Here is a 14434-nt window from a genome sequence, read left to right on the forward strand (position 1 = left end):
ACATTTTGTGACAACGAAATTGGGCATGACACTCCAGTTTTACACATTCACAGTGAGGTATGAGCCAAGAAGATAAAGGAACAGAGAAGATAAGGTTACAAAACAAGGGGGATAAGGCTATAGTTATAATTTACATGGTATTTACACAAGAAATGTCGGCATGTGGGATGTTACATACAGTGTTACCGTGATACCGAAGTGCACCATCCCCTCATCTAAAACCTACATGAGGGCAAATGATACAAAAATTATCAACATAAAATCTAGGTTATTTATATGGTATAGAATAGAAGTGTGTTTTAAGCTTAGATTTAAACATTTCCACTGAGGTTGCAGATCGAATCTCAGGGGAAAGAGCATTCCACAGCACTGGGGCCCGAATGGAGAACACTCTCTAACCTGCGGATCTCTTCTTGGCTCTTGGGATCACTGGGAGAAGGGGTCCGTAGGAACAACACTCCGCCAGTTAGAACATTAACGTTCACGTCTATTTTCTCCCGCAATCTCTGCTTGTAGAAAAGTGCCTCTGGTGTTTATTTCATCTCTTATCTCGATTAGTGAGCACCATTGACGATGAGATTAGACATGGCACTTTGGGTCATAGGGTTCTAATCCGGCCCGGCAGACAACACCTGGAGAAGCACAAGAGAATTAAAAGTCAAACATCGAGCCGCAGTTTAAAATTTGCCCACTTGATGTTGCCAAAGATAAGCTCCACTCCCAAAGCAAAAATATATATTTCTTATATATAGCATAGATTTTCATTATGGGAAAAGTTTCCCACACAGTTTTACGCAACATGTTTTTGTTGTTGTCTTTTTAAATACCCGGTATATATTCTGGAGATCAATTGTGTTTTGCACGTTGAAATATACTGCTTACTCATGTCAAAAGGTTGGCATGAATACAAATAGTTCCCTAGAATGAATAAATGAGATTTTTTTTCTTCTCGAATTGGTAAGGACACGTCGCTCCATTTAAATATGAAGGCTGGGAACCAACTTTGAGCGATAGTCAAGCAAACTAATCACAGTCTCACATAATCATGGTTGACTGAGGCTCAGCCAATGAGCATAAATTTAAATCTAAAATGAGGCGGGATTAATGCGTTCTACTAAGGACACGTCATTCCCCTTAAACTGACAGGCGGGGAAACCAACTTTGAACGACAACCAAGCAAACCAATCAAAAGTCATATATGACCGCGGTAGACTGTCGCCTAACCAATGAAAATACATTAATTCCTCGATGAGGCGGGATTAGTGATTCAGTTGTGTTTAACTCGTATGTTGCCACTGAGGCGGAGCTGGTGAGTGCAATAAATGGACATTGAAAATGCAGTTTTTATTTTTAAAGAAATATAAAATGAGAGTGTTGTCAGTGTTTTGTTTTTATTCCCGGTTGTAACATTACCAGGCAGAGTTTTAACAGCGGACCACAGAAATAAAAATGACGCCTTTTTACGTCCTGCTTCTGATGCTCAATGGACGCTTAGCTTAGCCTTGCTAGCAACTAGCATAGACTCAAACTAACTGTCAAATGAACTCATGTGGAGGAACTACAATTCTGGAGAAACTTGTGGCATTATATTCTATGTGTAAACTATTATTAGCCTACTTATTTGAGTGTTATGTGACTAATTACCTCCTAACATCTCTTAAGAGTAGTGCCGCCTTTATAGCCATACATTGGTATTCTTCAGACTTGTGTATTTATTGTTCAATTTTACGTTAATGTGAATTGTTAACGTTACATGAATAGAAACACTGCAGAAATTCCATCACGAGAAACGTGTGATCTCGCCTTTCGATGCCAAAGAAATGGTGCGTGGCTATACCTGCTTGGACTTTTAAAGGTTCAGTGTAACATTTGGTGCCTCCTAGTGGTACAAAAACTTTAATTCAGTACAAACAAACATTGATCTGAATACTAGGCATGAATACATTAACTATCATACCAATCTTCTCATCTCATCTCATTAGCTACACCGCTTATCCTCAGTAGGGTCGCGGGGGTGCTGGAGCCCATCCCAGCAATCATCAGGCAGTGGGCAGGGGACACCCTGAATTGGTTGCCAGCCAATCGCAGGGCACACAGGGACCGACAACTCACTCGCTCATTCACACTTAGGGACAATTTGGACCGGCCAATTCACCTGAAATGCATGTTTTTGGAATGTGGGAGGAAACTGGAGTGCCCGGAGGAAACCCATGCAAGCATGGGGAGAACATACAAACTCCGCATAGTAAGTCTGGAGCTGGATTTGAACCCACGCAGGAGGTTCCCAAGACATGGGAACCACTGCGCCGCCGTGCTGCCCATACCAATCTTTATTTTTCTAAAAACAAAAACAAGGTTGAAAATTTGATTTCTTTTACATAGTGGAATTCATACCTTGTAGTCGCCGCCGTGTTAGTCTGGCGTCCTTTCCCGTTACGCTGTCTTTTTGTGTTACATTACAGTGCCATCTATTGGTCAAATATTACACACAGGGGCGTTAAGCAATGTACATTTTCAAATCTACAAGCTCCATTGGGAGCAACATCAACTTTTATCAATAGCACACTTCAAAACTTTAGATCGGGGACATCTTTGAGAGCCACTCCCGATATTTAACCCAACTGCCAAAACCCGCTCTTTAGAGAAAAATCCAAAGTCTTCAGCGCATTTTATTTCACTGTGTAATGTTTGATAATTTCATGAAATATAGAAATTAATAATAAAGCCCAAGCCTGTATCCCATATTAACCAATATACCAATTAAAATGTGTTTCCCTCCTGGATTATTTTCACAACCATGTGGCGCACCATGTTAAAGGGTGCATTCCCCGTAGCTCGCTTTATTTCTGTATTGAACACATACATACGGTGCACCTGATTTTTGGGCATGGGGCCCCTCTGATGCGGCTTCCTTAAAACAACACATGCAAGCTTAAAAGTGTGTGTATTTTAAAATACAGCGGGAGCAAAACTGAGAAAACGAGATGTAAGAGTCCTGCTTTGGCCTAGGAGGGCTCCAGTTGGGGTCTGGCGGAGGTTCCAGTTCTGGAAGAAATTATACATTTACACCTTTTACATCAAACTATTTTTACTGCTTGGTTTTCTATTTGGCCATACTGCCACAGCCACTGCATCTTAAATGAAGCACATTTCCTTCTTATTTTTCCTTAGTGAGTGTATGTGTCTGAAAGAGTTAGGGAACATTGCTTCTAACTTTTGCAAGAACGAAACTTAATTTCTACTTCAGAAGTGAATTCAAGTGTTTCTGACCTTCTATTCTTTGCAGTTAGTGAGGTGATCCGTGTCCAGGATGACCAAAATGGGCTTGCTGCGTTTGTCCTACGAGAAGCAGGACACCTTGCTCAAACTTCTCATCCTTTCCATGGCAGCAATTCTCTGTGAGTTCAATTAATAATTAATCCAAACGTAAACAACGTCTTTATTCATAACCGTTAATTTTCTTCTCTTCAGCGTTTTCGACTCGACTGTTTTCCGTCTTGAGGTTTGAAAGCGTCATCCACGAGTTTGATCCGTAAGTTGGCCAGTTTTTTTTTTTTTTTAAATTAATGTGAGCAAATTGACATTTTGTCTTCTGACCCTGTTAGATATTTCAATTACCGTACCACTCGCTTTCTTACTGAAGAAGGATTTTATAACTTTCACAACTGGTTCGATGACCGAGCTTGGTATCCACTTGGGAGGATCATCGGTGGAACCATTTATCCAGGTAGGAGCAAAGTAAACTCTATTTCAAAGGTTTTTATGATCAAATAATTGTATTTTCTCCCCTCCCAGGATTGATGATCACGTCGGCCGCTTTGTACCATGTCTTACATTTTTTCCACGTCACCATCGATATCCGCAACGTTTGCGTTTTTCTGGCTCCTTTGTTCTCCTCTTTCACAGCCATTGTCACCTATCACTTCACTAAAGAGTTGAAGGTACTTTTTTGCATACATTATAAATGCATTTTTATCATCTTAGATTAGTTTATCGCTGTAAATCGGGGTGTCCAAACTTTTCAGAAAGCGAGCCTGATTTGGTAAGCTGAAAATGTGTGAGGGCCGACTATTCAGCCTGGCATTCTTTGAACAGTTTTTAATAAATTCACCCTCCGTGAAAGTTTTTAAGTGCTTGGCGATCATGGTCGCAACCTCGTAATTAGGCAGACACAGTTGTTTTGGATTTTGGTTAAAATGTACTCCGATTTCCACTTATCCTGGAAGCGGCGTCCCTCACAGTAATTTTTTTTTTTTTTTAGTTTACTGTCGCAATGTCGGAAATGGGGTGGGCTAGAATTATCATAGAAAGCCAGGGTCTAGGTGGCCAAAGGGCTACTGCCATCATCTGGTGAAATGGTGATGTTTTTTATTTGTAAAAAAATGTGTTTTAGACTATGGTCAACATTACTGGTAGGCCACATATTATTCATTTTTTGACAGAGGCAATGGGCCAGTAAAAATTGGGTCACGTTCCCTAACAGCCCCCCGGGCCGGAATTTGGAAGTTCCTGCTGTAAATGATTGTGGCTCATAGTCAGTTTTGTATACAGGATGCCGGTGCCGGTCTCTTGGCTGCAGCCATGATTGCTGTGGTACCTGGGTACATCTCCCGCTCTGTTGCTGGTTCCTATGACAATGAAGGTATACTATTTCTTGTATGATTTTATTTTGACATTTTCTTTGAGCCCACATTTGTTTTTTCTGTTTAGGTATTGCTATTTTCTGCATGTTATTGACATACTACATGTGGATCAAAGCTGTCAAAACAGGATCTGTGTATTGGTCCTCTATATGTGCTCTGGCCTACTTCTATATGGTAAGTATTTTCTTTTGAAAATGAATGACCGTTTATTGGTCCTCACTACGTGGTGTAGCATATTTGTATATGTTGATTAGTTAGAGTTTCACAACAGTTGAAAAAAAAATTAAGTCCACAGAATTTTAGCTTGGCCAAATGAAATTTTTGACAATTTTTCAGTTATCTTGTAATAGAACACTAGTTTTCTTTGTGTTAATTTTAAACCAATCATTTTGCTGGTGCTGTTACAGTCATTTTCTAAATTCCATAATATAAGTTCCGCTAGACGTGGGTGTGGTTTTTACAAATTGTTGGCCATTTTTGAAGTCTCCTACAAAATATTATTGTGGAGAAATATGCTTCTGGTCAGACTCCAGTCTTTTTGTTTTCATTTGGTAAAAATGCTTTAAGTTTGTTCCTGTTATCCGTCACAGTACGTGGCAAAAAAGTTATTCAAGTATGCACTTGTTATATAATAGTGTCTTTAAAAAAGTTCATACTTTCGTACTAAATGGATTGAAAAAAACAATCATTGAGTTATGATTAATCAACAAAATGCTTGACTGATTGAAGAACAAACTATCGGATATTTTTTTTTCTGATAAAGTGGTAATAAGGGTGAATAATTGTATTTACTTTTGTTTGTAGGTTTCCTCATGGGGCGGTTATGTTTTCCTGATCAACTTAATCCCGCTTCACGTTCTGGTTCTGATGCTAACCGGACGTTTTTCACACCGGGTTTATGTTGCGTATTGCACCGTCTACTGCCTGGGAACCATCTTGTCCATGCAGATCTCCTTTGTTGGCTTCCAGGTAGGCTGGAATACTTCAACATTATGCTCAAAACTATTTTGAATGTAATTCTACATGGCATAGAAACCGAGCCCCTAAAACTGCTTTAAAATAGCCATAGCCATGTACTAAAATAAATGGAAGATGTCTACACCTATCCGTGGAAGCGCTGAACCATTTTCACATTTCTTGGCTTTTGCAATCTTTAGAGCTTGCAACCAAACATGTAGCCAAGACACTTCATATCCATCTTGGATTCAAACCACTCCTTATCTCCTCCGTTTTTGTACACTTTCAAAGATGTTTCATCTTCTGTAATCTATTTCAGTGTTGCTGTTACGGTCTATTGGCCAAGCTTGACACAGTTTTTGTTTTTTCGTGCAACCCAACAATATGTGTTAATGAAATGTCTAGTATTGTAGATGTCGTTGTGTACTCAGAGAATATTTTTATCTGAAAAAAGTGGCAGCAAAAATGAATATTGATTCAATCTTACTTTTATATCATGTTGCTAAAAGTAGTTGTGAGAAACTGCAAAGGCTGAATTTGTGTCCTTTCTTTTGTGTAGTCGTCGAAACACGTGGTAGCCTTTGACGTTTTTGGCTTGTGCCAAATTTACGCTTTTGTGATCATTTGTTGATAATCTTGTATAATTTCAGTTTTTCTCCTTTTTTGTTTGTAGCCTGTGCAGTCTTCGGAACACATGGCAGCCTTTGGTGTGTTTGGCTTGTGCCAAATTCACGCTTTTGTGGACTATTTGCGCAGCAAACTCAATGCTGCACAGTTTGAGCTCTTGTTTAAGAGCGTCATCTCCCTGTTGGGGATCCTCTTGCTCTCCGTGGGGGCTCTTCTCATGCTAACAGGTAGAGCCCAAAGCAGTAGCTCACATGTTCTAACCCAATCACAAAATGAAATGTCCTGTTGCCCCCCCCTCCCCAGGAAAGATATCTCCGTGGACTGGTCGTTTCTACTCGCTGTTGGACCCGTCTTATGCCAAAAACAACATCCCTATTATTGCTTCAGTCTCTGAGCACCAGCCCACGACGTGGTCCTCATATTATTTCGACCTACAGCTGCTGGTTTTCATGTTCCCAGGTGAATGCAGGATTTCACAATGACTTACCTTTTATTTGCACAAGTCATACATGAATCAAATTGCCTTAAGACCGTACTGACCGTATGCAGATTATACCTATAAATATCATTTGGCAGACACGGGCTATGTGTGGTGTGCTATTGGGGCTGAAGCATGCTGAACAGTGACATGGTCCTTTCTTAGGCAGAAAATTATGTTTTCCCACGCTGAAAACAAGCACTGTCTTCTTCTGCATAGTTAGCTTGCTGCCTTATGCGGAAAATTAGTGTAATTTTCTGTTATATGAGGAATATTCTTCTCTGTCTAAATTATGTATCATTTAGCAGCATCCTTTCATTGGCAGAAAAAAAAGACTTTTCCCCTTCCCAGTAATCAATTTCTGGCCTATCAACTTGTAGCCCATGAAATGTGCTGACTTTCATGATAATGAATCATATTGGAAGCAGAGTACCTCTTGTTAGATGGACATTTATATTTAGGTCATTTAGCAGCTCTAACTCTTTCACATTTGTTTGTTTTCCTTTTTACAACTTAGTGGGTCTCTACTACTGTTTCAACAACCTATCAGACGCCAGGATCTTCATCATCATGTACGGAGTGACCAGCATGTATTTTTCAGCTGTTATGGTAGTAGCTCATCTGAAAGATTATGGCTGGCTTTGGTGTACCCCCAAATTCATTTGGGGTTTGTTCGTTTTCCTTACAGGTGCGTCTTATGTTGGTGTTGGCTCCGGTGATGTGCATTCTTTCGGGCATCGGCGTTTCTCAAGTGCTAACCACGTACATGAAGAATTTGGATGTTAGCAGGCCCGACAAAAAAAACAAAAAGACGCAAGATTCAACCTACCCCATCAAAAACGAAGTATGTGACACTACGTGCTTTCTCTCTCTTTTCTACCATGTGGCTCTTTGGTTAAAATTACTTTGACACACTGTCCTTTTGAGCACCCGATGAACTATGTTGTTTTTATTGTCTGCAGATCGCATCATGTATGATTCTGGTGTTGTCGTTCTTTTAAATCACAAACTTACTACATTGTTTGTATGGGTGCTTGAAATCCTTAGGTAAAGTGCTGGTAAAAACTTGAAATCGTTGCCATGTTTCTCAACACGTATGCTTAAAAATGAGGCCAACGTTGCTCCCTGGTGGCTTGGCTTTGCCACCTTTCTTCTCCCCTTGTGATCTATGGCAGCCGGCATTAGCTTGTATGGCATAGTCCTATTAACTATCATTTCCCCCTATAGGCTGCATATAAAAAGTGCGCCATAAAATGTGTATTACTGCAAGGATTAAGTATCAATGTTGCGCCATGCAAAAAAAATTAAGGTATCTTTTTCTAGTAGTAAATTGTAATTGGAAGAATTTCTTATATCTGAAAATGTAAGCTACATTTTACCATAATTTTACCCAACACCAATATGGGGAGAGATTTGTCCGAAAAATATTTACATACATTTTATTTAAATCCACCAATATATTTGCAATTTACTTAAGATCTGAAAATCATACGTTTTGAAAAAAAGCACATCCAAAAGTTAAAATGACATTAAATTGCAGATATTTTTGTGGCTTTGCAAAATACATGATTCACACTTGATTTATTATTTTAATGCTACTGGAGAAATTTGAAAATTTTGATTTGAAAGTCCTTAAAAAGTGATAGAATTTGGCTATGAAAAAGGTGTATGAACCCTGATGATGTCCCTTTAAGGACACAATGAAATATGTGTTGGTTTTTCTTCAGGTTTTGCCGGGTAAGATCGTCATTCTTTTCAATTACTTACACTTTTCACTCAACATTAGGGTAACCGGTGAAGGGTACTCCTATTCTCTGTGTTATATATTTAGTTTTTGCTGGTTGGATCGGCTACTCGTATTCTATGTGTCACTATTTTTTTGTTTTTGTCTTTCACAGGTTGCGTCGGGTATGATTTTTGTGATGTCATTCTTTTTGATGACGTACACTTTTCATTCGACGTGGGTAACCAGCGAAGCGTACTCGTCTCCGTCCATCGTTTTGTCGGCTCGCGGCGGTGACGGAAGCCGAATCATCTTCGACGACTTCAGAGAGGCTTACTATTGGCTCAGGCACAACACCCCAGAGGTACGTCGCAAAATGTGAAAACAACTTTGTAACTGGACGACAATGCGTGGTTTGGCCGTTCTTTTCAGGATGCCAAAGTAATGTCATGGTGGGATTACGGCTACCAGATAACCGCCATGGCTAATCGAACCATTCTCGTAGACAATAACACTTGGAACAACACGCACATTTCTCGAGTTGGACAGGTAAGATTATTATTAGAAAATCGATGAAAAGCTAAAAGATGATTCTCCTTTTATTTTTTTTTTAGGCCATGGCGTCCACTGAGGAGAAAGCTTATGAGATTATGAGGGAGCTTGATGTCAGTTATGTCCTGGTTATCTTTGGGGGACTCACCGGATATTCCTCTGATGGTATGTTACAACTAAAAGTCATCTTGATGTTATCTTTGTTGTGTATTTTATCAGCATTGTCTGGCAGGCCCTCTAAAATGATGTGTCAGGCCACATTTGTCCCGCGGGGCACACGTTTCACTCATGTGTTGTTAACTCTGGCACCTGCGTGTGCAGATATCAACAAGTTCCTGTGGATGGTTCGCATCGGCGGCAGCACGGACACGGGCAAACATATCAAAGAACACGCTTACTACACGCCAAGCGGCGAGTTCCGCGTAGACCGAGAAGGATCGCCAATACTTCTGAACTGTCTCATGTACAAGATGTGCTACTACCGATTCGGACAGGTGTACACCGAGGCCAGTGAGTAAAAGATAAAGAAATGGAACTTTAGATTACGAGCGAGTGCTAAACGCTTTGAAACTGTTTTAGAAATATAGTAACCCAATTATGTGTTGACAGAACGTCCTCCAGGTTACGACCGAGTGCGCAACGCAGAAATCGGCAACAAAGATTTTGAACTGGATGTGCTGGAAGAGGCCTACACTACGGAACATTGGCTCGTCAGGATATACAAGGTCGCTCACAACACACTCATTACTGCAAACAGGGGAAAAAAAACTATCGTGTATATACATATCAACATGGAAAGACACAAAATTAGTTTGGCATCGAAACAAGGAGGATTCAAATTTGTTAATACCTGTGCTGCCCATTATTATTATTTTTGTTATTATTATATTCAATGTATTACTACTATTAATACCACTACTAATACTACTATTACTTTTGATATTACTGCTAATAATAGTATCAATATTATTACTATTTTCTTCTTATTACCGCAACTGCTACTACTATTTCTACCATTAGTGCTACTATTATTATTATTACTAATTACTAATATTACTACTATTAGTATTACTACTACTACAATTACATTACTGTTATTATTACTATTAATGTTTTTTTCTATTATTATTACCTACTACTATTACTACTACCGTTATTACTACCAATATTACTACTGCTACTATTATTATTGTTGACTCTAGCCACCTCCCACTAGGTAGGGGGATATGGCTCAGTGGTATATATATATATATATATATATATATATATATATATATATATATATATATTACTATTATTACCACTCTTACTATTACAACTATTATTGCTTTAATTATTAGATTGGAACCTCTTTGTACGAGCACCTTTTAAGGACAAGAACTTCAGTAAATATTTTCTATTTGCAACAAAAATCTTGTTTGCTTCACTAAGGAAATTTTACTTGATGACCAGTCCCAGCATTGCTACACTACACAAAGCAGAAACACTTACTGTATTCCATGCCAGCATCAGCTGGTTCCAGTTTGTGCATGCAAACTACTACAGGCTATAAAAATGTATTGTGTATATGTTCATTTAGTTACAGTAACTTTTATTTTTAAGTCTACTGTAAGTGCTTACATCAAAAGTCTCGATTGCATACTTGCCAACGGCGCCAATTTCTCCTCTTATTAATGATTGCAAATCTTCCTTATTAACTGACAAAAAAACGAATGTAATGTGGCACCTATTTACTCACAGCAAGACAGACGATGTGGAATACCGCGACAATATTTGCAATCTACGATGAGACTTTTTTTCTTTTTTTGGTGAGAAACCTGTTCCGTTAGCACCCTCTACTTGTAAAAGGGGTTATGGCAACTAAGCCATGGATGCTTTGAAATATGTCGGTGGATTTTGCAACATGAAACAAATCTGAACCAAATTTGGACACCGACTTTCGTTTTTGTCAAGGAATCTTTCACAGCTTCTTAATGTTGAGAAATATGATGATCGAATTTTGTACCGTATTCTTTCCAAATACTCTGTAACCGTTTGTTGTATTTACAGGTTAAAGATCTGGACAACCGAGGTCTTTCAAGAACATAAAAAAGGATCGCCATTGCGAGTAGCACTGAACACCAGCGGACGAGCCGCTCAACAAAACTTTTGATACACAAGAAAATTGCAAAGAGATTTTAGTGGGTGGGAGCGTGGCATTTTTGTGGATGTGAAAATGTTGTTTTATGTTTGGAAGGAATCGGAGCGATGCGCTTGCATCTGTGGGGAAGACTCATTTGACAGTGGCCTAAAAACAAGTGTTCTTTGGAACATCTTTTTCATTTTGTACAATGTGGTCAAATAAAGCGGAAATAAACCAAAATGTTTCTATGGGCCTTTATCTCTGCATTGACAGTTTTCATGTATAACTATCCTGTTCAATAAATCAGGTGTGCCGTAAGAGAACACTGAAAACCACGTTAAAGAAACATGTGGAAGAAAATAACTTCTAGATGAAACTGAAACACACAGATTGAGTTCTTTGATCCAAGAAAGGATGGATTTTTGTGCACAAATAATGAGTTTAGGTAAGAAAATGTGGCTATATTCCTAAATAAAATTAAGAGGTCATCATTTATTCTTTTTTTATATATGTATGGTAGCTGTAGCTGCAGTACAAGTTTAAAGCCATAAAATAGTTATTGAGGTTTGATTGGGCACTACTGAAGGTCTATGTATGCAATGCACAGCGCGCCACTCGTTTTCAGTGTGTTTTTTTAATTTCACGATGATCGGAATCCTTTTTTATTTGACAATCTGTTTGTCTTTGATGGATGCAGAGTAAGGGCGTCGTTTTGGCATGAACAGAAGTGACTGTGTTGTCCCCACCAAAATTATGTCTACTTTAAAAAACGTGCCACCAATGCCAAGACCAAATGTACAACCTTAAAACGTTTTCCTAAAAACCCTGTCCCTATGCATTTTTAGATAGGGCCGCCAGACTGTTGATTAAAAAAAAAGTCTCTACGATGTCACCAGCCACTGAAATTCGTCATGCCACATTTAAAATATGGACTCCAGAGAGTACCATTTCAAATTGTACTCATCACAGAAACATTATGATCAGTATGAAACAAGATACCCGAAAACTAAAGTCGGAATAACTCACCAATAATGTCCCCTGGTCGTCATCAAATTAATTAAATGTCCTCAAAAATGTCTTCCATTCAGGACCGTCCAGTGAATTGAACCGCGTGAAGACTGGGAGGTCGCTGGTTCGCGCCTCGGCCGAGTCATACCTAAGACTTATAACATTGGTAAAAATGGCGGCGCCCTCTGTTGGCTGCGGCTGCATCGGCTCGCTACAACGGGTCAGGTGTATCGACATTTCGTTCTGTGTACATTGTTACAAAGAATGACAATACAAAGGAAATTATTATTATTATTATTATTATATTTACTCCAAAACCCGATAATGCCGACAGATTAAAAAAATGCGAAAAACAAATCATTTTTAAATGTGTTCATTTGTGCAAAATATTACATTATTATTAGTAATATACTAAACAAAGGTACCCCCCCAAAACCTTTTTTGCAGTTTTTTTTTCCTTCACATTTTCTTTTTCTCTTCTTTTATTTCCTCTCCTCTAGTTTTTTACTTAATTTTTCCTACCTTTTTCTTATTTTGTTTCCTTTTATTTTTCTTATTTTTTCCCTAGATTTTTATTTCTTTGCTGTGGATGCTGGAAACATGCCCATGGATAATGGTATTTCCTAGGATAATGCACATTCATTTCACTTATTTGAACCCTCTTGTCATTTATTTTGAATTTGTCATTGGAAGTCAAAGTGAATTCATTGTGCAATTTTAAGTTCCGCTCTAGGTTATTTTAAAATAGACTTGGGTTCATTCTCCAATCCAATTGGTGTGCATACAAGTCAATTAAATGATCTGTTATTGAACATCAATTTAAATAAAACGGGATAATTAAACCCAAATTAATTCAGACTTCCTCAACCAACATCTTAAAGCAGTGTCCTTTTCCGAAGAGACCTATTATATAAAACCAAAATTTGGTGTGCTTTAATTTTTAAAAGCTACATTGTCTTCTGCATCGTTCACTTAATTTCTGGCTTTTTTAAAGTTCATTTTTGATTTCAGTCTTTTTGCTTTTGAGTTCTCGTTAAAGCTACAACTAGTCCACTCATACCTGCATGTCTCATCTCACTTATGTGCAAAGTTAAAATACAGTTTTTATCTTTGTGTATATTTTTTTATTTTTTAGTATTATATGCATTGTTAAAAACAATTGTGTGTGTGTGGGGGGGTATTTATGCTTGTTGAGGTACACGTTTGATTCATATTTTGCCAATTTCTGAAAGTAAAGCAACGTATTACAAAAAACAAAATAACAATACTGTAATACGAATGGACTAGCGTACATTGTCGCCCTCTTGTGGGTACACGTTGTCACTGCATACTGGTATCGCTCAAAGCGAACGACTATTCTGTATTTATTTTTGTGATTCGTGCAGCTTTGGCTCTCTCTTGTGCTCATTTGAGTCAAGTGCTAGTGTTTTCAATGCATGTACATCTCATTTTTTTAAGTCAAATTTGCGGAAAAAACTGTCTGTAAAATGTTTTACATTGAAGTCTCAATTCTGGATTTGAAGTACAGGTACAAAGTCCAGTCTGTAGAATTCTATTTTAAAAAGTCAAACCGTATTTGTTGGCCGCGAGAGCCACCAGGCTGTACTTGCCCAATATATATATATATATATATATATATATATATATATATATATATATATATATATACTGGACTGTCTCAGAAAATTAGAATATTGTGATAAAGTTCTTTATTTTCTGTAATGCAATTAAAAAAACAAAAATGTCATACATTCTGGATTCATTACACATCAACTGAACTATTTCAAGCCTTTTATTATTTTAATATTGCTGAATTTGGCTTACAGCTTAAGAAAACTCAAAAATTAGAATATCATGAAAAAGTATACAAGTAGGCTATTCAACTAATCACCTGAATCATCTAATTAACTCGAAACACCTTGCGAGGGTTTCCTGAGCCTTAAAAACACTCAGCTTGGTTCAGTAAACTAAATCACTGCTGATCTGACTGCTGTCCAGAGGACCATCATTGATACCCTCCATCAGGAGGGTAAGACACAAAAAGAAATTTCTCAAAGAGCAGGCTGTTCACAGAGTGCAGTTTCAAAGCATATCCACAAAAAGTCTGTTGGAAGGGAAAAATGTGGCCGGAAACGCTGCACAACCAAGAGAGATGACCGCAGCCTTAACAAAATTGTGAAGAAGAGCCGCTTCCAGAATTTGAGGGAGCTTCAAAGACAGTGGGCTGAAGCTGGAGTCCAGGTATCAAAAGCCACAGTTCACAGACGTGTCCGGGAAATGGGCTACAATAGCCGTATTCTCATGGTCAAGCCACTTCTGAACTC

General features: G+C 38.3%; 1 protein-coding gene across 2 annotated transcripts; it reads left to right on the forward strand.

Annotated features, from left to right (window-relative positions):
* Window positions 1-1166: 1166 nt before the first annotated feature.
* stt3a (STT3 oligosaccharyltransferase complex catalytic subunit A) lies at window positions 1167-11342 on the forward strand. 2 transcript variants are annotated; one of them, XM_088321098.1, is made up of 18 exons: window positions 1167-1309; window positions 3287-3398; window positions 3472-3532; window positions 3606-3727; window positions 3796-3941; window positions 4552-4642; window positions 4711-4817; window positions 5448-5612; window positions 6274-6454; window positions 6531-6686; window positions 7223-7314; window positions 7394-7549; window positions 8604-8792; window positions 8861-8977; window positions 9043-9145; window positions 9302-9490; window positions 9590-9705; window positions 11030-11342. In XM_088321098.1, the coding sequence occupies exons 2-18, from the start codon at window positions 3311-3313 to the stop codon at window positions 11066-11068; spliced, it is 2118 nt and encodes a 705-aa protein (XP_088177224.1). In that variant the 5' UTR covers window positions 1167-1309; window positions 3287-3310; the 3' UTR covers window positions 11069-11342. The 2 variants fall into 2 exon arrangements, with proteins under 2 accessions (XP_088177224.1, XP_088177225.1); XM_088321099.1 differs by lacking the exon at window positions 1167-1309 and adding an exon at window positions 1381-1823.
* Window positions 11343-14434: the final 3092 nt, after the last annotated feature.

This window comes from Urocampus carinirostris, chromosome 17, assembly GCF_059441175.1.
Source record: "Urocampus carinirostris isolate Australia breed hairy pipefish chromosome 17, RoL_Ucar_1.0, whole genome shotgun sequence".
Classification (NCBI taxonomy): domain Eukaryota; kingdom Metazoa; phylum Chordata; class Actinopteri; order Syngnathiformes; family Syngnathidae; genus Urocampus; species Urocampus carinirostris.